Source organism: Puma concolor, chromosome C1 (assembly GCF_028749965.1).
Source record: "Puma concolor isolate L17-30 chromosome C1, mPumCon1.1.hap2, whole genome shotgun sequence".
Lineage (NCBI taxonomy): Eukaryota > Metazoa > Chordata > Mammalia > Carnivora > Felidae > Puma > Puma concolor.
In genome coordinates, this window is record NC_141674.1 from 24,264,762 (window position 1) to 24,290,450 (window position 25,689).

The 25,689-nt window shown below is 42.5% G+C and overlaps 1 protein-coding gene and 1 long non-coding RNA gene across 3 annotated transcripts in view; both read left to right on the forward strand.

Annotated features, from left to right (window-relative positions):
* Positions 1 to 2,228: 2,228 nt before the first annotated feature.
* KHDRBS1 (KH RNA binding domain containing, signal transduction associated 1) overlaps positions 2,229 to 25,689 on the forward strand; it is a 39,262-nt gene continuing 15,801 nt past the window's right edge. Inside the window, exons 1-8 of one of the 2 annotated variants that reach the window (XR_015254588.1) lie at positions 2,229 to 2,753; positions 14,516 to 14,640; positions 15,937 to 16,053; positions 18,334 to 18,480; positions 21,135 to 21,268; positions 21,987 to 22,188; positions 22,698 to 22,765; positions 23,520 to 23,578. Coding sequence is in view for 1 of the 2 variants with exons in the window: in XM_086716313.1 (XP_086572439.1) it covers positions 2,372 to 2,753; positions 14,516 to 14,640; positions 15,937 to 16,053; positions 18,334 to 18,480; positions 21,135 to 21,268; positions 21,987 to 22,188; positions 22,698 to 22,765; positions 23,520 to 23,578 (1,234 nt within the window). In the remaining variant the exon portion in view is untranslated. The remainder of the gene's footprint in view (positions 2,754 to 14,515; positions 14,641 to 15,936; positions 16,054 to 18,333; positions 18,481 to 21,134; positions 21,269 to 21,986; positions 22,189 to 22,697; positions 22,766 to 23,519; positions 23,579 to 25,689) is intronic. The other variant, XM_086716313.1, reaches the window with a different exon arrangement.
* On the forward strand, positions 9,413 to 13,881 carry LOC147577896 (uncharacterized). The gene is made up of 3 exons (XR_015254587.1): positions 9,413 to 11,375; positions 11,609 to 13,401; positions 13,638 to 13,881. It is a non-coding gene; the product is annotated as an uncharacterized LOC147577896 (long non-coding RNA).

Genomic DNA, 25,689 nt, shown 5'->3' on the forward strand with positions numbered 1-25,689 from the left:
CCGGAGAACCCCACCCCCACCCCCCAAAGCTCCTGCCACCAGCCCTACCCCCCACCCCAGGAGAAGGCTGCTGTATCACTTACTTTGTAAGTACATCACAGCCTCACAACCTATTGCCTCAGAGATTACCTTTTGTGTGTCTCACCTGGAAGAAGAGTTCAAATCTCCCTTCAACCCCACCCTTTTCAAGTTAAGTAAAGGTTTGGCAGCCATCTGGAAAAACTGGTGATTCTCGTCTTAGAAACCCACAGATACCACTACCCAGCTCCTTCTCAGACACTTCTTTATCAAAGTTTTATTAGCCTCAGCTCAAGGTACCTCCATCTGGGCATCTCATTACAGAGCAAGGACACTTCAGCCATTTGTAACACCACCCCCACCCAAGCAGGATTTTCAAGGACAGCAGCAGAAATGACTTGCAAGAGAGCTATAAATCCATCTTGCCCCTCTCCCCTCCTCCATGCATTTGCTCTCTCAACCTATTTCTTCAGTCTGCAATTGGTTTACTCCTATTCCTTAAACACATCTCTGACATTTTCATCTTGAATGTTCCATTTGTTCATACTTCCCTTTGCCTGGAACTCATTCTCTCCTGGCGGAAATCTATCTCCTGCCTTGAAGTCCAATCTCACTTAATAGTCACGTATCTTTTGGCACTGGTCACATTACATTCTTTATTACAATTACTCAAAAACATTTTTCCTCCTACCTATAAACTATACCTACGCGAATTCAAAGTAAAATACTGCCGGTAGAGGGAAATACAGAATACATACGTGATGGTTTATGCAGATATTTGTGTTTGTTCTCATTTCTGTGGATAATTTCTTTTCCCCACCCCCAAGAAAGTAGTCAGGCCTTAAATGCTCCCTACTTGAAGGCTTCTAAGTTTCAGATCCAAAAATCAACAGTTTTGAGCAACACAGAAGACAATGTTCAGAAATGGTTTTGAAAAGCACAGTCTTACTAGGGGAACTGATCCAAAAGGAAAAGGGAGGAGAGTCCTTTGAATGGGGGAAGCAAAAATCTGTGGAGGGAAAGAAAGGTTAGAGAAAGCACCAGGTTTTGAACCAGTTCATGTTAGAGACCTATGCTCATTTGCATATAGCATCCAAAGATGAGAAGACTGCTGTGGGAGACCGTGCACTATATACACACACACACACACACACACACACACACACACACACACACACTCTGGACTCGAGAACAGTGGCAAGGGTCTTTCTGAGCAAAGCTGGAACGATCCACTGTGAAGGGTCCAACAGAAGCAAGGGCATTAGCACTCATATCAATAGAAGGAGCCATCCTAGTGATACAACCATCACGGATTAAGGACCTGGCCTCTTGCTCACTTTTTTGCGGAAGAAACACTGAACTCAGCAGAAAGCAGCCCTATATGTAAAGAGTTAAAATGCTTCGTCTTTTAAGGCGACTTCTCAGACCAACAATGGCTAACGTTTTAGAGCCTACTATACTGGAAAACGGGACATGACTTCTGGGGTTCCCTGTTTCGGTCGGGCGCCCTTTTCCTTGCTAGATTTCAGTTTTCCAATCTAGTTCAAGGTCTCCAGTCTTCCCACTGACCCGTCCTTCCTGCAAGCCCCTCATCTCTGAGTCAGGACTCTCCCTGAATCGTCCCTTCTTCACCCCTAGTTTCCCCCGTGCCCTGTCTCTTCCCTTCCCTGTCCCCGTTCCGGCAGTCTCTCCCCTCTCTTCCTGCCTAGACCGCCTCCATTCCCTCTCCTTTCCCTCCCGCGACCCCCCCACTCGGGTCTCCTTACATTTCAGTGAGCCCCCCTCTCCGCCCCACTTTTCCCCCCACTCCACCGCCACGGAGCACAACCCCCCCCCCCGCCCCCCAGCTCAGCCGTTGGCGGGGGCGTGGCCCCGCGAGTAACAGGTCTCCCGCCCCACACTCCGCGGGCCCGCGCGCAGACAAAGACATTCCACAGCCCCCGCCCCTCCGCGCACTCGGCCAGAGGGGGAGGAGACACGTGTCCCGCTAGCGCCGAGTCACGTGGAAAAGAAAACGAACGAAGCCCGCGGCCACTTGCGCACGCGCACAAGGCTCTGGCCTGGCGGGCTCTGAGGGAAAAGGGGAGCGGGGAGGCGACTTCTTCGGGCTCCGCGGCGGTGCGCAGGCGCCGTGGCCCGACTGGAGACTTTGTTCTCCGCGGAGAGACCCAAGGGCGGTGCCGGTGGCTGACTGCGCACGCGCGCCGCCTCATTTCCGGTGCTCTCTTTCGCTGGGTCGCTCGGGTCGGCTTCGGTCGCTGTCGCTCCCGCTCTCCCACCCCCGCCAACCGCCGCTTGGGCCTCTGCCGCTGCCGCGTTGCTTCCTCGATTCCTCGATCGTACATCCGCCCCAATGCAGCGCCGGGACGACCCCGCCGCGCGCATGAGCCGGTCCTCAGGCCGCAGCGGCTCCATGGACCCCTCCGGTGCCCACCCCTCGGTGCGTCAGGCGCCGTCTCGGCAGCCACCGCTGCCTCACCGATCCCGGGGAGGCGGAGGGGGATCCCGGGGGGGCGCCCGGGCCTCGCCCGCCACGCAGCCACCACCGCTGCTGCCGCCCTCGGCCACCGGTCCCGACGCGACAGTGGGCGGTCCAGCGCCGACCCCGCTGCTGCCCCCCTCAGCCACTGCCTCCGTCAAGATGGAGCCGGAGAACAAGTACCTGCCCGAACTCATGGCCGAGAAGGATTCGCTCGACCCGTCCTTCACTCACGCCATGCAGCTACTGACGGCAGGTAAGCCGGGTCCCTCTGGGTCGCCTGGCCACTCGGGGGCATGGGTGGCAGTGGCTTTGTTCCTCCCGCTTCCCGCCCCCTCGGGGCCAAGGCAGTCGTGAACTCCTCTTCTCTTATCCTCATCCTGGGGGGATGATGGGGATCCTGGATTCCGCACCTGTCCCGGCCCACGGTGTGAGGGAGAATTTCTAGGCTGCAGTGGAGGCCCGAAGGGGACTTGGCGATCTCTTAGCGCAAAGATCTTGATGGATAGCGCTGCGCTCCCCGCCCCTTTGCCGACCCTTCCCCCTCCCACTTCTTGCAGCTGCCCTGCCCTCCGAGTGTTCAGATTCTTCCAGAAATGAACCTTTACCTCCCCCTACCCTAAAGGGAAAGGTTTCTTAATTGCGGGTGGAGGTAGACGCCTCTACTGAGGGTGTAGGAGGCGAAGCCGGCCCGAGCGGGGAGGGACCGTGGGAGGGAGGGCCGAGGTGAAATGGGGTGAGGCCGGAGTGCCCTGTCCAGCGCGCTGCGGTCGCTGGGTCCGGGTGGGACTTAGCGGTAACAGGAGCTTAAGTTGCTCGGAGGCAGAAGCAACCTGTGGGAATCGGAGCTTGAGGTTTTCCGAATCAGATTTCCCACTTCGGCCGGTAAAGTGGTGATTGCTACAGAGCCGGAAGGTTGGACCCCTTTATTTTACAACGTGGTGTCCACCAGAAGGGGGAAAAAATAACTCTAGTGAAATGGGATAGGAGGAGGTAAAGGGTGGTGTGCAGGACTTTCTCCAACAAGATGGACAAAATTGAGAGAAATGGCAGGATGCTCGTACCTGAAAGACTTGGGTCTTTTGTTTTATTTTTTATTTTTTGCTTCAGTAGTGAAATAGATTAGAAATAATAGTCTTTGTTCGCTGTCTGTAGACCCACGCTCCTTTCCTGCCCTGGCCAATCACCTGGTCCCTCTGGTTTCTCCCGAAAGCCGTCTGTTTCGCCCTCACTTCTAGTTACAACGTTGTTTTAATAAGTATTTCTTATGATACCTGAATTTTATTAATCAAGTAGAAAGTTGCAGTCTTCAACACTAAATGAGTAGGTGGACTCTTTGGCAAGGCTGATAGAATGAACAGATAGTTATGAAAAGATCATTTCCCTCCCCTTTGTTCTCTAGCACCCTACATTGGTGAGGGGTCCTTACTTTTTAACTCAATGAACAAAGCTGGCTGTGGTCAGGAATAACATTTAGATGAACTGCTTACATTTTCAACTTGATGCTTTGCTGTTTTTGTAACATAGATTGTTTGAAACATTACTGCTCATTGTGTGCCTCTCGCAATCTTTTTGAAGGCCAGGAATGCTTTTTTTATCTTTATATTTTTCATGCTGTCTTGCATATAACAAACACCAAGTGTTTGAATTGGAAAGCAAGCACATGGGCAGATTTAGGAATGTCAGGCTAAATTCTGAAAGGTTGACTGGTAGTCTGATTTTTATTTTCTCTAATCTTTAAGCAGTCCATATTAAATGCAAGAGAATAACAAACTTTAGAACTTTTAGGTGTTGGCTTGGGTTTGAAATTCTGACCCTTAACTAGTTACCTACTCTTGGGAAGCTTTCTGAACCTCGGTAACTTTATCTGTAAAGTGGGATGGTGAGTTGAGAGAATTACATGACATGTAAAAGCACTAGCACCATTCCCTTTGGTCTGTAATCAGGTAATGACTTGTCACCACAGTTTTCTTCTAGTTGTAAATCCAGGGTACTGAATATGGTATGAAAGCAAGATATTTTTTGCTTAACCACACCAAATGTCTAGTACAATGTTTGTCTTTTAAGTAAAAGATGGTTTCTTAGGTTGATCATCAAAAACTGTTGATCATTAAAAGTTACTTACAGGGGTGCCTGGCTGGCTCAGTCGGTAGAGCATGGGAATCTGGATCTTGGGATTGTAAATTGGGTGTAGAGATTCCTTAAAAATAAAAATATTTTTAGAAAGTTACAGTTTTCACTCTTCTCTCACTGCTTAAATTCTGTTATAAGAGAGTGCTCTTCAATCTTATTTTTCACTTGGACATTTTGGTGTCTTTCTTTCTTTCTTTCTTTCTTTTCTTTCTTTCTGTTTTAAAATCAATTTGAAATTTTAATTGGAGAATTGGGGTTGAGGTAATGCCGGCTCATTGAAAGAACAGTCTTAGAAGGGTATATGGATGCTTCTTAGCATGGGTAAGTCTTGATATATGTTGGACCTGGATCATTTTTGAATGATCTGGGAAAGGGAGTGTGAAGTCCACCAACTATGAGGAAGTGAGACTCTGAGAAGACAGAATAGTAGTATTTAAAGTCTGATAAGGATACATGTAAGAAAAATAATACTTAACACTTACTGTGCTAGGCACTGGTCTGAGCACTTTTTATATCAAATATTTAGTTTTTGTGACAATACTATGAGGAAGTTACTCTTATCCTCACTTTTACCAATGAGGAAATGAAGGCACACAGAGATTAATTTGCCTACAGCAACAAGATTCGTAAGCAGCATAAGTAGGATTTGAAGTCAATCTGAATCTGGATCCACACACCTAACCATCCCCACCCACCCCACCCCTTACTGTATATAGTACCTGCAAAAAATTGTACTTTGAAAATATTTTGTACTACTTGCACAAAATACTGTAATGTATTTGAACGCATTGGAGTGGTAGCTAACATGACAATAAAGATAATAAGGCCAGAAGAAAAAGAAGGAAACCCAGAGAGCAGAGCCTAGCTCTTGGGATTAACACTCCTCCAGGCACCTCTGCTCATTTCCGAGCAGGTGCCTCAAGATGCAGCCCACTCTTCCTTCAGCAGTCACATACCTCTTCCTGTCCCTTTCCCAGCTTTACTTTATTTTGCACTCACCAGCATCTGATGCACCATTTATTGTAGTTCTGTATTTAACCACACCTCTTTCACAGCTAGAATGTTAGCTCTACCAGGGCAGGGATCTTTTGTCTGCTTTGTTCACTGCTGTATCTCTTGTTCCCTTGAAGACTGCCGCACAGAATGGCCTCTTACTAAATATTTGATGAATGAGTATTCATCTTCATTGCATAATGGAAAAATATCAACGTAGTTTTGAGGAATTTACATTTTGAATATATAGACTTCTGTGTTAGCCAAGTTGATATTCAAGCTGTGATGACAATTAAACGCATTAGCAGACATGCAAGGAATCAGTTTACCCATGCTTGTTTTCTAAAACAAAAATAATTTATTTTGTGTTATATATTTATATAATAAACAAAATGCTTTTATGTGTCTCAGTGTTTTTTATTCTACTTTGTACAATTAGGAAAATATAAGTTAGTGTAAATGACTCAGAAGTAAGTAAACATCTTGAAGAGATTAACAGTCCCCAGAAGACCTTGAACGTATACTTAGAAATCCATCTTTCAAAAGCACCCAGTGGACATTTAAAGACCAAGTCTGTTGAAACTTCGAAATACTTAATTCCTTTATTTCATTCACAATATGTCATAGAAATATATCCATTTCATTCTACAAGGCTAGCAAAACCTATTAAAATCAGAAAGTGGAATTGCAAAGGAATTCTAGACCGAATATGGGTGTAAGTATCAATAGTAGGATAAAAAGGCAGAGGTTACAACTGTTTGCAACAACATTGTTGTTTACTTAGGAAAGTGGTCAGTGATGTGGCTGATTACAATATAGAGATGTACAAATCAGTAGGTTTCTGATACATGAGCAGGACCCAATTAGAAAAGAATTGACAAAATCTCATTTTTAGAATAGTACCAAAAAATTAAAAATTAAAAAAAATTTAAAAGAATATACCAATTGCCTTGAAATTAGCAAGGAAACACTCAAAATGTATGTGAATAATCATAAACAATAACATTAAATAATATTTAGAGCATGTAATATGTGCCATGAGATATGCTACTCATTAATTCTGTCTCCTGGCCATTCTGTAAGGCAAGAAGAATTTTTTTTCTCAATATTACAGAAGAAGAATATTGTGATCACTTATTGTCAACTTAAAATTTTACTGAAGGTGATAAAGGAAGATCTGAATGAAAAGACAAATATGCCTTATGTCCTGGGAAGCTTGCGGGAACGGGGGAACTAGTGTTATGATAGGACTTTTAAGTGGACATGTTGATTTTTAACTAGGTCAAACAAGGCTTAGGGCTTGAGAGGATGAGAATTAAAAGGAACTCTTTTTTTTGTTTGTTTGTTTAAATGTTTGTTTATTTTTGAGAGAGACAGAGAAAGAATGCGAGTGGGTTAGGGGCAGAGAGAGAGGGAGACGCAGAAGCAGGGTCCAGGCTCTGAGCTGTCAGCACAGAGCTCGAACTCACGAGCTGTGACCTGAGCCGAAGTCGGATGCTCAACCGACTGAGCCATGCAGGCGCCCCTAATTAGAAGGAACTCTTAAACATTGTTGGTGGAAGTGTGAATTGATACAGACACTCTGGATAACAGTTTAGCATTTCATCTGAAAGTTGAACTTTTAAATTTCTTAAAATTCAGTAACACCATTCCTAGGAATATGCCCATAGAAACTTTTGCACATGAATGCCTCATTCATAAAATGGTGCACCTTGTTCACAGAATGGTGCAACTTGTTTCACCATTGATTGAATACTGTGAGATTTTCAAAATGAGATCATTACAAGGCAGTGAAAATGAAAACTTACAGCTACAAGCAACAACATGGAGAAATGTTGGAAATCTAATGTTAGAAAAGTAAGTCCCATAAGGCTAGATACATACAGTACAATACTATTTTTACAGAACATAATACTAGCAAGATTAAGCAAAATATTGTTAGCATACATTTTTTTCTGATAAAGCAACTTTCTGCAAAACTAAGCATATGTTTACCATACTAAGCAGTTGCAGTTTCTTGGGCATTTATCCCAGAAAAATTAAAACTTAGTTTCACACAGACCTGTGCCTGAATGTTCATAGCAGCTCTATTCATAATAGCCAAAAACTGAAAACAAACCGTATGCCTCCAATAGGTGAATAAACTGGTGCATTCCTACCATGGACTACTACTCAGCAGTAAAAAGAGATAAATGTTAACTTGAGTGGCTCTCAAGAGAATTAGGCTGAGTAAAAAGAGCTAATCTCTAAAGGAAACATAATATATAATTCCATTAATTAAACATTCTTGAAAATACAAAACAATAGAGATGGAGAACAGACAAGTGGTTGCCAGTGGTGAGAGACAGTTGGCTACAAAAGGGTGGCATGAGGAATCCCTGTGATAGACATGTTTTGCATCTTGACTGTGGTGGCGTTCACGTGACTGATTAAAATTCATAGAACTAAACACACAAAAGTAGGTGTAAAACTGATGACCTGAACAAAGTCAGTAGATTGTATTAATGTTAATTTTCTAATTATGATGCTGTATTGTGTATATGCAGAGTATTATCATGGAGAAAACTGGGTGAAGGGTATATGAGATCTTTTATTTCTCACAACTGCTTATAAATCTGTAATTATCTCAAAAAGCTTTTTTAAAAAAGAATTTAGAAATTCTAAAATGTATCCTAAGAAAGAGATTCAGGAGACCATGGTCAATATACCATAATAGGGTTTGCCACTATCTTGGAGTGTGAGAATTGAGCCCCTTAGAGGGCTCTTAACTCAGGCTTTGGGGGATTTTTCTGAACCAGTACCCACCCTCAGTCTGTACTGTATGTGAAATACTGTGTTATCTTTTCCTAGGGAGATAATCTGTAGCTTTCATCAGATTCTCAAAGGGGCCCATGACCCCAAAAAAGATTAAGAACCTATTGGTCTGTGCTCTTGCTTAATATAGTAAGTAATTTGATAAATAAAAAGAACAGATTTTTTTTTTTTAATACAAAGATAGTAAGCATATACTGGAATTGGGATTCCAAAAGGTGGTACCAACAAAAAAGGTATAGGGCAGAGAATTATAAAGTTGGGAATAATAAAGTCATGAATCTCTAAGGAAGGTTGAGGGTGTTAACATATGTTTCAGTAAATATTTATAGATGCCTATTGTGTATTAAGTAATTTATAAAAATGGCAGGTACACAGTTTAGTGATGGAAGCGGTCTGGAAATCATTAACAAGAGAAGGAGTAGTGTGGTTAGAAGAGCAGAAATTGAGAGCAGTGTATGACCCCTGACCTTTTGGAGCAGATATTCTATGAATCTTGCCCTCTTAAATAAAACATTATCATTGGATGCCTTAGAAAATGTTGACCATTGTCGTTGCTTATGCAGCCTGTATCAAATGTTCAGTTAATGAAATGTACATGGTAATCTGTTTTTAGTTAAGCCAATCCAGATGATAAAGTTTGTATATAATTTCCCCAAACTTCTCTAGTATTAACATTTTTGCATTTATTAAATCTTTTTTTTTCTTTTTTTATTTTCCTCCTTTTTATTTTTTTTTTTATTTTTTTTTTTTAAATTTTTTTTTTCAACGTTTATTTATTTTTGGGATAGAGAGAGACAGAGCATGAACAGGGGAGGGGCAGAGAGAGAGGGAGACACAGAATCGGAAACAGGCTCCAGGCTCTGAGCCATCAGCCCAGAGCCTGACGCGGGGCTCGAACTCACGGACCGCGAGATCGTGACCTGGCTGAAGTCGGACGCTCAACCGACTGCGCCACCCAGGCGCCCCATATTTTCCTCCTTTTTAAAAGTAAGTAGGGAAGACTAAGAGAGAGGTTGGCTTTTTAAAAAAATTTTTAATGTTTATTTATTTTTGAGAGAGATAGAGACAGAGTGCGAGAGGGGAAGGGCCAGAGAGAGAGGGAGACACATAATCTGAAGCAGGCTGCAGGCTGTTAGGACAAAGCCCAATGCAGGGCTCGAACTCAACAGACTGTGAGATCATGACCTGAGCCGAAGTCAGACGCTGAACTGACTGAGCCACCCAGGTGCCCTCAAGAGAGAGGTTTAATGACTTGCTCAAGGTCACATTCCAAGCGTGTAGCAGAACTGGGAATCAAACCCAGTTCTGTCTGGCTTTAAAACTCTTGCTCTTTCCTCTGAGGCATACGTTTATGAAACAGTTCTCATCCTTTAGAGTTTACAATCTGATTGTGGTAAGATCTACCAAAAAAGGAATGATTAAGTTAGAGTAAGAGAAATGCCACAAGATTTTGAATTTGCTTCAAGTGTTGGAAGGGAGTAACCTGGATTTAAGTACCTGCTCTGTCCCTAACTAGTTTTGTGATCTTGGACAAGTTACATAACTTTTCTGAGCCCAGGTTCTTTTCACCTGTTAAATAGGGATAGTCCTGGCTGAAAGACAATGAAACAGTACAGAATTTCTGACGTGTAGAAGCACTAGGTGGAATGTGATTATTGGAAGCACCTGGCTAAAAAACAAGTGGGTCACCTCTCTGTATTGTTTACATTTTCACTTTTCTCTCTTTGGCTCTGGGGACATCCAAGGTCTCCAGAGGCACAAGTGAAGATCACTTAAAGGAGTTAGTTTCAGAAAGGTTGTCTAGAAAGTACTTATGCCTGAGGGTTAAACCATTTTTAGGAAGCTTCTTGACTTTTTTTTTCCTTCCCAATACGGCCTACTCCCAGCTCTCCAAGAGAAGTGAAGCCAAGGAGAGAAATACAGAATTGGAAAAGAAAAGCAAGATCAGGCTACTGTACATCTGAAGCACCCACAGAGTCCTTTCATTGCCTTTAACCTCATGACCGTCTCTGAGGGTAGAACTGTACTTCCCAACATTTTACACAATCAACTCTTCCTGTGGAAAAAAAGTGCCCCGCTCCCTCCAGAAACTCCTCATTGAGAGGCAGTAATAAAAGCATGAGGTTTGAAGTTAGACAAAGCCTGGGTTTTGAACTATATTCTGATACTTTAATAGCTTTGTGACTTAGAGACTCTTCTCTGAGTTTGTTTCCTCATTTGTAAAGTGGGGATAGTACCAGCTACATCACTGAGTTATTTTGTAGGATAAATGAGATAATATTTGTACAGTATTTGATACATAGTAGACACTGAACTGATATGTCCTTCCCCTTCTAAACATGCAAGATGGCCCCTCTTAAAGACATAAAGTTGCCTCTTTGTGTTTTTCTTTCAAGGCTAAACTTCCCTGACTCTTTTTTCAATTCTCAGTTTTATGTAAATAACTTGTATTCTCTTATAAAGAATTCTTAGAATTCTCTAAAAATGCCTTAATATTCTTTTAAAAATTGTGAGATAAATTGGACAAAGAGATTCTAATTAAGATATGGCTAGTACAAAATAAAACAGAAAGATCCTGTTAGAAATTCTCAGGGTGCATTACATTGCATAAGAACAAATCTTTCTACTGGTTTCAATTTTTTCAACCTTGCTTCCTATAGGAATACAACAGATCAACAGGCTTTGAGTCTTATCTTCTTGCACTGGCCAAGTAAAGTTTCTGGAAAGTAGTATAAAATACAGCAGAAGGGCCTTACTAGAGGGTAGCAATTAGGACATAGATAAAATGAGGTGTGTAATTTGTTCCACATTTTTAGAAGCTCCTCAGTGATGTTTTCAGATCACAAATGTGGCATCTTTGTTCCTAGGACTTTTGAGGATTGAGTACCCAGTTTTTCAGTTTTGGAAATTCAAGAAGAAATGTATTCAAAGATGGTAGGCTCAGGGGCACCTGGGTGGCGCAGTCGGTTAAGCGTCCGACTTCAGCCAGGTCACGATCTCGCGGTCCGTGAGTTTGAGCCCCGCGTCGGGCTCTGGGCTGATGGCTCAGAGCCTGGAGCCTGTTTCCGATTCTGTGTCTCCCTCTCTCTCTGCCCCTCCCCCGTTCATGCTCTGTCTCTCTCTGTCCCAAAAATAAATAAACATTGAAAAAAAAAAAATCAAAGATGGTAGGCTCAAAACTAGTGACTAGAAAAAGCTAATATTAGTAAGTGGGAGGAGGGAATAGAGGTCAGTATATATCAGCGGCAAAACAACAAACAAATAGGGTGTTGAATGAAGCATTTAGCCTGTTAATTGTAAGGTCAAATTTGTTTTCTCTTCCAAGCAATGGAACATAGGAGTGTGAAGAGCACTGTTGTCTATAGTTCTTCCCATAGGAGTAAAGGTTTACTTAATATTTACAGTATGGGGGTGCCTGGGTATCTCAGTCAGTTAAGCATCCAACTCTTGATCTCAGCTCAGGTCTTGATCCTCAGGGTCGTGAGTTCAAGTCCCATGTTGGGCTCCATGTTGAGCGTGGAGCCTACTTTAAAAAAAAAAAAAAAAGATTCACAATATGATTAGCAGTTTTAATTGTCAGAAAGCAAGAGAGTATGTGTTCTTGGGCATAAGCAGGTTAGCTCACCCCATACTGTAACATCTGAAATTAGGCTTTTTAATAAACGGAATACTTTAGTTTGAAATTCTGAATTCTTACGAAGTCTGTCAAAGTGACTTTTCTTCATCTATATACTTCACAGCTGGACTTAGTCTAAACAGTATTTTTAAAAACTGTTAAAGGTATGGGTTTGAATAATGTGTTTGAGGTAGTATATCTTTTTTTTTTCCTTCAGTAGTCTCCACACCCAATGTGGAATTTGAACTTAGAACCCGGAGATCAAGAGCCCCACACTCCACTGACTGAGCCAGCCAGGTACCCTGAAGTAGTAGTCTTTATATTTTAAACCAGTGACTTTCAAAGTGTGGTCCCTAGGTCAGTAATACCAGCATCACCTGGTAACTTGCTAGAAATGCACATTCCTAACACAAATCCTAGACTGGGGTTGGGGCCTAGCAATCTAGTTTAATAAGCCCTCTGAAGCCATTCTGATGCATACTGAAGTTTGAGATCCCTTACCTTAAAATTATAGAAGATAGAAACACAGTGTTAGAATAATATATAAGGAGAACATTATGTGTTATTTAGAATTTTCTAATAATTTTAGGGAGTATAATTTTTTTTTCTTACTCTTTTCAGTGGACCACATAACTTTTTAGTTGCCTGTGCATACCACTCCATCTCTGTTAGTACTCCTGTCATAGCACTTATCTGTACTTCATTGCCAACTTCACAGACTGTACTAATGTCAGTGTATAAATATAGTGAAGGTGGGGATCATATCTAACTTGTTCTGTTGTATCTCCTATATTTTGTAGGATAGGTGTCTGGCCCTTATTAAGTCTTCCATAGTGGTTAATGATCATCCTGTATCTCTCCCTTCATCTGCCTCTCTATAGGAAGCACTCAGACATTTCTAGTGAGTGAGTGAGTGCATGAATGAATGAATGAATGAATGAAGTTCCCTAATGATAGGAAATCTTTTTGAACACTAAGGTCACATCTGATGAAACTATCTTGACCTGTGAATTGAAAGTGCCTTGGTGCATTTTTTCTTTTAGGACATTGAATTTGGACTAATGTTGACTGTATATTAAGCACTTCCTAGGAAATGTTTTTTTGTTTTTTTGTTTTAACGTTTATTTTAGAGAGGGAGACAGAACGTGAGCAGGGGAGGGTCAGAGAGAGAGGGAGACACAGAATCCGAAGCAGGCTCCAGGCTCTGAGCTGTCAGCACAGAGAGCCCGACCTGGGGCTTGAACTCACAAACTGCAAGATCACCACCTGAGCCGAAGTTGGATGGATGCTCGACCTCTGAGCCACCCAGGCGCCCTCCTCCCTCCCCCCCCCCAAGGGTTTTTTTTTTGTTTTTTTTTTTTCAACGTTTATTTATTTTTGGGATAGAGAGAGACAGAGCATGAACGGGGGAGGGGCAGAGAGAGAGGGAGACACAGAATCGGAAACAGGCTCCAGGCTCTGAGCCATCAGCCCAGAGCCTGACGCGGGGCTCGAACTCACGGACCGCGAGATCGTGACCTGGCTGAAGTCGGACGCTTAACCGACTGCGCCACCCAGGCGCCCCCCCCCAAGGGTTTTAATTAGCATATGTACATATGTTATTTTACTCTGTCTTCATAGCAACCTCATGAGGTGCATATTGCTTCTGTTTTACAGATGAAGGAGCCAAAAATTACAGCAATTGAATAACTTTTCAAAGTTCACAAAACTAGTGAGTGGTAGACTAAGAACCGTGTCTTTCAAACTCCTAAGGACTATCATCCAAAGAACTACTTACTGTCACATTGAAATTTTAACAGCGCTCTCCATTGTATGTTTAAATTACTGACTTTTGGGGGCGCCTGGGTGGCGCAGTCGGTTAAGCGTCCGACTTCAGCCAGGTCACGATCTCGCGGTCCGTGAGTTCGAGCCCCGCGTCGGGCTCTGGGCTGATGGCTCAGAGCCTGGAGCCTGTTTCTGATTCTGTGTCTCCCTCTCTCTCTGCCCCTCCCCCGTTCATGCTCTGTCTCTCTCTGTCCCAAAAATAAATAAAAAGTTGAAAAAAAAAATTTTTTTTTTAATAATAAAAAATTAAAAAAATTAAAAAAAAAATAAATTACTGACTTTTGTATTTTCATCAAGATACGACTTTGTGCTTTTTCTTGATGCAGACTTTTTTTCGTTCATTTATCCCTTTTTCCCCATCTCTGTGCATTGGTTTTGTTAAATCCATTTATTCTAAGGAAACATTTGAACGGCTCTGATGTAGCGGTTTCAGGTGGGGGTGGAAAAGCAAACTGCGTTCATGAGAAGCAGGCTTTGGGTTTCCTAGTCAACTCCACACAGCTTTGGTGCTCTCAACCAGTCTCTGAAATTAACACATTCATCTGAACTGTTTGGTCTTCGACTGTTACTGCTTTATGCAGACTCGGAAACTTGCCTTTAGTTACCAAACAAAACTAAATTGTGTTTGTCTTATTCAGAAATTGAGAAGATTCAGAAAGGAGATTCAAAAAAGGACGATGAGGAGAATTACTTGGATTTATTTTCTCACAAGAACATGAAGCTGAAGGAGCGGGTACTGATACCTGTCAAGCAGTATCCCAAGGTAAGGCAGAAAAGGCCTCACTTCATCATCTTTGTAGGTGTAAGAGTCACGGGCTGCAATAAAGACTTCTGGAGATTATGACACATCAGATACTTGAGCCTGTGAAGCTTCTCTTCCAAATACTGCTTTTTGTAGTATTTGTTCCTGGCAGTTGAAACATCTACATCCATAAACTAACAGCATACCTATAGCCAGGAAGGAAATATAATCAACTTTATTATCAAAAAGAGTTTCTTTCTGAAATGTTTGTTCATCCTCCAAGTTCAAAGAGAAAAACTGAAGAGTTGTTCTCTGTCAAAAAATTGACATAGGGGAAACAATGACATGAAATCTAAGTATAGGAAATTTAACACAAATCCTTGACAAGATGAAGTTAATTTTATTTCTTAACATTTTGCTTTTATATAAATGCTTTCTTTTCTCCTCCTCCTTTTTCCCTTTTTAAAAATTTTTTATTTAATTTATTTATTGTTTAAATTACATCCAAGTTAGTTAGCATATGGTGCAACAATGATTTCAAGAGTGGATTCCTTAATGCCCCTTACCCACTTAGACCATCTCCCCTCCCACAACCCCTCAGCAACCCTCTGTTCTCTATATTTAAGAATCTTGTATGTTTTGTCCGCCTCCCTGTTTTTATATTATTTTTGCTTCCCTTCCCTTATGTTCATCTGTTTTGTGTCTTAAATTCCTCATATGAATGAAGTCATATACTTGTCTTTCTCTGACTAATTTCGCTTAGCATAATACTCTCCGGTTCCATCCACATAGTTGCAAATGGCAAGATTTCATCCTTTTTGATTGCCAAGTAGTACTCCATTGTACATACATACCACATCTCCTCCCCCCTCCCCCGCTTTTCAAGGAAAAAGATTAGTTATATTTAGTTTACCTAACAAGTACTACAAAAGAATGTCATTTGTCTGTTCTGAGGTTAGTCACTGCATTACCAATATTTATGTGTGTTAAAATACTAATGGTTGTAGTGTGATAATATGGAAAGAGCACCAGATTACATTAGGAAACCAAAGTTCAAGTCTAGGAACTGCTACTTCCTAGTTGTATAATCTTAGATTATTCACTTTTTCAGTATATCCTCGCATATCCTTCAGTAAAACGGGAATGGTAACTCCCTATTTTACAGGGTTGTTGAAGACCAAATGAGATAACATATATGGAAATGCTTTATAGGAACATGGGTATTTAGAAATCTTTTTTTTTTTTTTTCAAAATTTTATTTAAATTCTAGTTAGTTAACATATAGTATAATAGAAATCTGTTTTTATTTTCTGTCAGTTCAATTTTGTGGGGAAGATCCTTGGACCACAAGGAAATACAATCAAAAGACTGCAAGAAGAGACAGGTGCCAAGATCTCTGTTCTGGGCAAGGGCTCAATGAGAGACAAAGCCAAGGTAAGCTCACGTGAGTGAGGCAAGAAAACATACCTTCTGGAAGCCAACACTTGTATATGTACAGGATGCAAATCCTTTAAATTTGCCTTGGATATAAGAGATTATAGACCAGGTTAATTTACTTGTTTGGCAACCCGGAAGAGCCTAGGTGTGCCCTGCTGATTGCGTGGGTTTTTTTTCCTTCTGGTTCTTAACTGTATAGTAATAGAAGCAGCAGTAGCAGTTTTCATGTTAGTAAGCTTGTCTGTGAAAACTTGGAAGGGGGGCTGGATGTACTAAAACTTATCCAGACTAAACACACTAAAATGTGAACAGCACATTCCCTTTCCGGTAACATAGAAAAGTGAGAGCAATAACGTTGTGTGTACAGGCGAGTCTGAGGACTAGTTGTTTGGGTTTGCTGTTGTGTTTTTTTTTTTTTTTTTTTTTTTTAGCCAGCTGGAATGTGAAGCCCACTAAAAGAATTTGGAAAGGAACCATGAGTAATCCTGACAACAGAACCTAATGCTTACATGTTTTTCCATGTTCTAGCCCCATAGGCTTTTTGTTTGTAAGTGCTAAAAAAAATTCCCACTAAAACGGTATTATCTTCTAGGGTCAGCTGTTTGGATGAGACATAACCAGGGTACAGCCTAAAACTTAGTTATTCAGGGCTCCTTTTATGTAGCCTGAATTGACAAACATTGTTTTCTCAGAGCCTCTTTTTGTCCCCTCACATTTCTCACTAGATGAATACAGTTACGGTTGAAGTGTGTTATTCTAGCTAATGAGATTTACATGAAATTTCTTCACTCTATCCTGATTTCCTTCCTCCCTTAGAACTCCCCAGACCATATAAGCAAATAAGAAGAGCTTGTGCTGGGACACCTGGCTTGTTCAGTCAGTAGAGCTTGCTACTCTTGATCTCAGGGTTGTGAGTTCAATCCCCACATTGGGGCTACAGATGACTTAATAAATAAAAAAAAGTTAGGGGCACCTGGGTGGCTCAACCAGTTAAGCATCCGACTCTTGGTTTTAACTCAGGTCATGATCTCATGGTTTGTGAGTTTGAGTCCTGCATCAGGCTCTGAGCTGATACTGTAGAGCCTGGCAGCATGGAGCCTGGTTGGGATCCCCCCGCCCCCACCCCTTCCTTGCTTGTGCTGTCTTTCAAAAATAGATAAATAAACATTAAAAAACAGAGCAGGGGGTTGGTGCTGGGTGGCTCAGTCGATTAAGCATCCAACTTTTTTTTTTTAATGTGTATTTGTTTTTGAGAGGGAGAGACACAGAGCTTGAGTGGGGGAGGGGCAGAGAGAGAGGGAGATGCAGAATCTGAAGCAGGCTCTAGGCTCTAAGCTGTCAGCACAGAGCCAGATGTGGGGCTCGAATGCATGAACGGTGAGATCATGACCTGAGCCAAAGTCAGATGCTCAACCGACTGAACCACCCTGGTGCCCCAAGCATCCGACTCTTGATCTTAGCTCAGGTCATGATCTCATGGTTTCATGAGATCAAGCCCAACGTTGGGCTCTGTGCTGACAGCGTGGAGCCTGCCTGGGATTCTCTCTCACCTCTCTCTCTGCCCCTCCCCCACTTGCACTGTATCTCTTTTTCTCAAAATAAACATTAAAAAAACTTTTTTTGGGGCGCCTGGGTGGCGCAGTCGGTTAAGCGTCCGACTTCAGCCAGGTCACAATCTCGCACTCCGTGAGTTCGAGCCCCGCATCGGGCTCTGGGCTGATGGCTCAGAGCCTGGAGCCTGTTTCCGATTCTGTGCCTCCCTCTCTCTCTGCCCCTCCCCCGTTCATGCTTTGTCTCTCTCTGTCCCAAAAATAAATAAACGTTGAAAAAAAAAAAAATTTAAAAAAAAAAAAAAAAACAAAACTTTTTTTTTTTTTTTTAAATAAAAGTTAAAAAAAGAAAAGCTGGTGTTTAACGGCTCTACTTGGGATTTAAGAGCAAATGCTTGGCAATGAATAGATGAATGAATGCATGCATGCTTGGCAAACTGCTATATCTGAATGGAGACTGGAATTAAGTGAGTCTCTTCTATACCATCTAATAAGAGCTCCAGTGAATGCACCGAATTCATGACGGTAGTTAACTGTTTAGCAGACCGATTATAGGTTTAGTATGTTGTGTGAATTACTATTCTCCAGACCTTGTTTTGCTTTCTTCTTACACTTTTACTATTTCTCTCACCTGTTTAGGTTATTTTTTGCCGTCTCATTGGACTGGAGGTAATGGCATCATTGTCTCGCATTCACGTGATGATGTTTTTCTGCATTTTTTCCATAGGAGGAAGAGCTGCGCAAAGGTGGAGATCCCAAATATGCCCACTTGAATATGGATCTGCATGTCTTCATTGAAGTCTTTGGACCCCCATGTGAGGCTTATGCTCTTATGGCCCATGCTATGGAGGAAGTCAAGAAGTTCCTAGTACCAGTAAGGAATCCCACATTCTATATCTTTGAGCGAGAACTGGGATCTAGTGTTGTTGCTAAGGCAGGGGTTCTTAATCATGATCTCTGCATAATCATGATCTCTGAAATTGCATATCAAATTCTACATTTATGTTCACTTTTCTGCGGTAGTCTGTTAGTTGTACCTAGTTCTTAAAGCACTGTGCCCCAAACCCACTCTACCCTTTAATATGGTTTTAGTTATATAGCAGTATCTGTTGTCAGTATTTTGAGTCCACAGTGTGTCTGGCATTTTAACATCTGGTTAAAAAAGATTGAACAGAGTCTTCACTGAGCTAAGTGTATTGATACTAGTGTGGAACCAGGAGGTGATGATGATAAAATGGCTAAGATGGTCGTAAACCCCCCTGTACTCAAGGAATTATGTTCTAGACTCTAGAAAGTGTAGAGGGTTAACTAACAGCAAGAAGCTTCTAACATCCAGTGTTAATGGATTAAATTTTGACCTAGGTACATTCAGGACTCTTTCTCCCGGAGGAATTTACTTACATAGAGTTTGATTTGAAAGAGGCATGATTGTTAACAGGCTCGACTATCGATGATATTAAACACATTGGTGTGCATCTCTCCTTCTGGAATGTAACAGGCCCAGGAAGAGTTGGGACAGACCAAGTTACCTGTCTTGCATAATTATTACCATGTGGTCAGAGGGTCCATTCTTTGAATAAGTAGAAAATGGTGTGATTCTTGCCTTTCAGCAAGTCCTGCTAGTTGTCAGAGTTAACATACTACAGTTGAATATTTAATGACCAAGGATGAATCTGGAACCTTAGGAAGCATTGAAATACTATTAACTAGAATTGGGTAAGCATCACGTTTGCATCACTAAAACTAAGAGGAGTTGAGATACAGTTCTTGGTTTTCTTGTGTACGTAAAGTGAGGAGTTGGAACTAGACGTGGTGTCAGCAGGTGTGAGAATAAGTAGAGCAAAAATTTACAGGCAGTGTGTACCTATAATGTCGAGCTCCACGAAGTCCAGCCCCGTCTCAGATGTCTCAGCAGCGGCTTTGCTTCCAAGTACCTCCTCTTCGTTAGAATGTTTAAACACAAAACAGCCAATTTAAAATATCCGAGAGAAAAAAGAGCCGGTAAATTTTCCCTCGATGGAGTTCTTTTTACTCGTTTTGAGGTGTTCTATTGAAGCATCCTAAGCCACCCGGTTTCTGAAGGAATAGGGGGAATGCCAGTCTCCTCTTGATCCTTGGTCTCAGCATATTTCTCAAAAGGGGTAGCTTTACAAGGCTTTCGTGTAAGTGGATCTTCTGAAAAGATGCCTGCCAGGCAGATCTGGGTTTCCTCAGCCAGAAGAATCTAGGCACGTGGGCTGTCATTGGTCATTTGACTCTCCTGTGTGGGTCTCAAGCGTCAGTAATGTGTAAGGTAGGAAGGAGGTGAAGATTAAGCGGGGGGCATCTCTGTGGTAACTAGAATCATCTATTCTCGAAGCTCTGTCCACCTGGGATATATAAAAAAGCATGGAATGTTAAAACTGAATGGCTCTCATCAGGAAATATTGAAAAGATATGCAAATGGCATTTGACTCAGTTCTTCTCTCTTGTGAAGACAAAAAAGTGACCCTAATTTTGCATCCATGACCAGAGCCTCCGTTTTCCCCTTAGAACCATTAACTGTACCAGAGAGGCTTCCTGGTACAGTAGGAAGAGCACTGGACTGGGACCTTTATCTGCGTCATCTTGGACAAGTTATTATTTCACTTTTCTGAGCCTCAGGTTCCTTGTTCATCCCAAACATTTGTTAAGTATCTGGTAGGTGCCTAATACTATGCTTGGGTCTGAAGTTACAAAAATGGCTCCTTTCTCACAATCTAGTGAGAAAGACAGACAATTCTAAAATGACGTGGTAAGTGCTTGGGTAGGGAAAATACACAGTGCTGTAGAAAAAGAGGAGGGAGTGGGGGTAGCATCAAAGAAAGTTTTTCAAAAGAGGTAGTATTTTAGATTAAGTCTTGTAAGAGTAAGTTTGAGTGTTTCAGGTGGACAAAAAAAGGCAATATAGTCTGATGATTCAAAGCCTAGATTTGCGAGACAGGTAATTTCTGAATTCATACCGAGTCTGCCACTTACTAGCTCTATATCCTTAGGCTGGTGGCTTTATATGCCCTGATTCTGTTTCCCAACTGTAAAATGGGAAGATCTGCCTACTTAATTCAGGGTTATCTTGAAGATTAAACTGCAGAATCTATAGAGAGCTTATTATAAAGTGCCCAATGCATAGAGCCTATCTAATGGTAGTGGTTCTAGGAAAAGGAAGCTATTTGTACGAATGGATGTACAAGTATGCCAGGTTCTGAACGACAAGTTATTTTACATGGCTTGAAAGGAGGTTGTCCATGGAGAGTGGATGGAAGTGATCTTGAGAGCTAGGTAGGGACCAGTGATGAAGAGCTTCAGCTGAATAATGAGGGGGTCTGCCATCAGGACTTTCCTCGAAGAGGTGACAGGTAGGGTGCCATTTGACTTCAGAGAATGCATGACCTGAGTCTTCATCCAGGCATTCAGATCTGGTCTTAGGATCCAAGGCTTATGTGGGCTGGACGACTTCTCAGCAGAAGGTGGAGATATAGCACAGTACTCCTCATTATCTTTCATTTGCAGGATATGATGGATGATATCTGCCAGGAGCAGTTTCTAGAGCTCTCCTACTTGAACGGAGTACCGGAGCCCTCTCGCGGACGTGGGGTGCCAGTGAGAGGCCGAGGAGCGGCACCTCCTCCTCCACCTGTTCCCAGGTAAAAATAATGGAGATGACTAGAAACAGGATGTAAATTTGACTGCCAGTAGCATCTCTCTCTTAGTGGTGCTCCAGCTTAGAAGGGGGCCTCAGGATTTGTACCATCAAGAGTGGAATAGTAGATGTTGGCACTTTGGTCATAGTCAAGTGCAGCTGTCCTGCTGAAACTTTTGCTTTTTTAATTTTGGACAGTTCTAGCATTTTCAAAATGGTCTCTGACTTTAGAATTTTACCTGTGACTGACCTTTAATGGAGTGTTCAGACTTCCCAAAGTAGTAGTCCGCTGATGAGACATTCACAGGTCCACTGTGGGACTGGGTCCTTTACCCACTCATACATTCCTGTGTGTTGTAATAATAGTCGATTTAAGGCATCGTGAAATCTGAACATTAAACTAACCTATGTTTTAAAAGCTCTATTTAAAGTAAATTTTCCAGGGCGCCTGGGTGGTTCAGTCCAACTGAATGTCCATTGAATGTCTGACTCTTGATTTCGGCTCAGGTCATGATCTCACAGTTTGTGAGCTTGAACCCCGTGTGGCCCCATGTTGTGCTGTCAGCACAGACCCTGCTTTGGGATTCTCTTTCTCAGTCTCTCTCTGCTCCTCTCGTGCCCTCACGTGTGCGCGCTCTCTCTCTCTCTCTCAAAATAAATACTTTTTTTTTTTTGTTTTAAGTTTATCCTTTAAAAACATAAAAATAAATTCTCCTTCGCAGGGGCCGTGGTGTTGGACCACCTCGGGGGGCTCTGGTGCGTGGTACACCAGTGAGAGGAGCCATCACCAGAGGTGCCACCGTGACTCGAGGAGTGCCACCTCCACCTACAGTGAGGGGTGCGCCAGCACCAAGAGCGCGGACAGCAGGCATCCAGAGAATACCTTTGCCTCCACCCCCTGCACCAGAAACATATGAAGAATATGTAAGAAGTTTGAACAATGTGCCATTTCCCAGTACCTAGAAGGTTGCCAAAGACAGTTGAATGACAGGACCTAGGCCCTTAACATAGGTGGCAGGGACTGCCTGTAAGATCTGGAGTCTGCTCTCTTGTAGTGACTGTAACACTACGAGAAGATTTTTCCATTTTAAGCGTGGTTTACTATGTGTGAATAGATTAAACAGGAAATAGGCTGTGCCTTGATATATACAGTGTTTTACTAAGGGGTTTTTTCACTAGTTACTACTGATAATGCTGAAGTTCAACTTTTTACCTTGTTTCCTGCCCACATGTTTGGTTTGGTTGGTAGTCCAGTTTTGTTTCATTTAAAAAGAAAATAACCCTTTCTCTCTCAGCCATTCCACAGTGGGTGTTAATTTTGGAGGGAAATCCCGCATTCTATTAATCCAGAAGCCTGCCATACTCCCATGGGATGTAATTACCTCCCCTACTCTGTGTGATTCTGACTTTCGGTATCCTTTTATTTGTTCTAGGGATATGATGATACATATGCAGAACAGAGTTATGAAGGCTACGAAGGCTATTACAGCCAGAGCCAAGGGTGAGTAAGGCAACAGAAGTGCCATTTCGTGTCCTAGGGATGGATGGAGGGAGCTGGAGCAACAGAGATTTAGGAAGCACACATCTAGGGAGCGATGTGGCTTCTGTTTGGAGGGTATCTCCTTTGCTTTCCATGTCAGTAAGGCACACGGATCTGTTTCATTTAGATAACTGTGAATCTTATGGTGTAGAATCTGGAAATAGCAGATGGAAAATTCCTGAGCCGTGACCACATGGAAATAAAGGGAAAATGCCTTTAAAATTGTTTTGATTTATTATTTAAAACTATCACAGCCACATTAAAGGTGCATTAAAGTTTAAAAGGAAGCTAGAATCCCACTACCATAAGTGAGGTTATTTTCTGCACTTTTCTTAAATAACGTTTTTTGTGTATATGCATTGTATCTGTGATTGATTGTAAGTGTCTCATAATTCTACAATGGGGACAGAACAGCATGTTTGTGTATTCTTTTCCAGTGAGTCCTATAAATGTGTGTTTGTGTGCACTGTGATTAAGAGGTCAGTTTAGAATTTTGGTTTTTCACTTTATGTGGTATCCATTTTTCTCTGCTATTGTCATTTTTTTATAAATGCATAGCGCATACATGTTTTGGAAGTATTTTCTGGTTTGGAGATGGAGCAGAATTAGCGTTTTCCTGTATTCTACATGTAGTAGAATGACTGAGATGTGGGGGAAGTGAAACCAAAACAGACTTAACTCTCGAGCTCTCTAACACTCTGTCTTTGACTTTCAGGGATTCAGAATATTATGACTATGGACATGGGGAGGTTCAAGATTCTTATGAAGCTTATGGTATGTCTTTATTTCCGTGGTGGGCAGAATGTGCAAGTAAGTGCCAGGGAGAGTGCTGGTGACTGGATTATTGGGGGTCCGCCAGTCACCTAAGGAGAAGACTTCAGAAAGCTGAGATGTTGGAGATGTGACAATAGCAGTGCTGCTCTTACTTAAATTGTGTGGTGTGCCATAGAAAGAGGAGCTCTTAAGGTGAGATGGGGTTACTGTTACTCTTGGAAAGTTAAGCGGATGTCTTAAACTAGGGCCCAGGTCCAGCTTGGCCTGGTTGGAACAGCAGACTTTTAAGCCAGTGTTGATCGTTTTCTACTTCAGGTCAGGAGAGATGGCTAGGCCTAAGTCATGTTGCAGGGCCTTTGCTGCTAGTGCTTAGGCCACATTGGTAGATAACAAGAACTTCATCGTATTTAGCTTTATTCTCCAGCCCCACTTTGTTTTTTAAGAACAGTATTAGCTCTCATCAAAACGAATCTATGTAGAGGAAATGTTAGTTGAAGGGGAGCTAGATGGCAAGTAGCTGGCCAGGGCAGGTTGGATGCAAGAATAGTGCCTGTCAGTCTCAGATGTGAGGCCTTAGGGGCTGGAGCCAGGTCAGGGCAATACTGGCACCAAGCTCCTTACTGGCTTGGAGACACATCAGGTCAGTCCTTGATCCCAAGAGAGCTATAGAGGCTGGAATGGCAGCAGGACCAAGCTGTCTTCCCTGAGGTTTAGTTGAAAACACATTGCTCAAGAGTGTCCTCAAGAGCCAGTTATGGCCCTGGGTTAATGGGCCCCATAGGGAGTGCCATGTGGCAGTGGGTGCAGAGAGAGCAGCCTTTGAAATGCAAGGTATTTTCAGCATACCTGAGGGAATTCCAGAGTCCTTGGCAAGGGGCTCATCAGTTGACAGGTCATCTTAACAGACTAGTTAACAGTCTCCCCTTACCCCTTGTTGAAAAGAAGGGGTGGGGAGCCTTTTCGAGCTGAGACCAGCTGAGCTTAATTCTTCAGCACAGTATGTAGTAGCCAGTCAGTTGCTTGCCCAGGGAAATAGTTTTTACCAGTTCTCACTAAATGGTACTGGACAGTTGCCATCGGTAACACTGCACCGCTCTGCTCGCATGCCACTATTTAGAAGGGCGGTGGGATTGCCCTAGGGTATTTCCCTCCATCGGCGAGACAGTACAATGGGGCCTCTGTATGTGTTTGACTAAATTACATTTCTGTTTTGCCAGAGAAGAGACTGGACTGAAAGAGGCAGGCTGCCTCTTTTGCTCCTGGTATGAAGTTGCCACAGTTAATCTGTTACGATTTCTGCGTTTATAAACAGAATTAGAAAAATAAACCGTCTTGTTGGTACCAGAAGCCACTTGGAAAGTGATGGATGTGCCTATTACCCTAAGGGTATAAACAAGCTTAGATAGGATTCTTTGGGACTTTAGATCCACATAGAGGTTTGAGACCTATAGTGATGGAGGCTCTTATTTGTGAATGCAGGCAGCTGGAGAAATACTTCAGGGATGAACTGGCTTGGGTAAAGTATGGGGGCGAGTGGGAAGAATAAGCTCATAGACACAACTCTTTTTCCTAAAAGGTCAGCTATAGAAGTAAGTGATACCTCCCTCGGGCTTTTCCCTGTGACAAAGGAAAACCATTTGAGGATGTCAACCATGGTGTCTGGCTTCTCTGGGCTATTGCCTAAGAAAGAAAATAGTGAATTCTCTTCATCAGTGCTATAAACACATTCTGTTGTACTTCCCTCCACCAGAGCAGTGGACCAGCTCTGTTGGTGAGGAGGCCTCATGAAATGTGGCCCTTGTTTGCTTCTCCCAGAGAGCCAGAGGACACGCCTCAACAGGGATACCTGACTTGCTGTTGGAAAGGGAGCTGCCTACTTCCATTCTGAAAGACTTCCCAAAGTTGCCATGTTACCTGAGGCTTTCTGCCAAATTCCTTTGGGAACAGGAAAAAGGGCGTCGTGGACCCACTGAGACTGATTTTTGTTTTACTGTCTTGAGTAAGGTGTCGGGTTTATCCAGGTATTGGGTTATCCTGGAGTAGAGATCATGTTGCCTTGGAGAACCTCTTTGCTGTAGATGACTCCAGGTCTTTTCTGAGCTGTTTCTCGT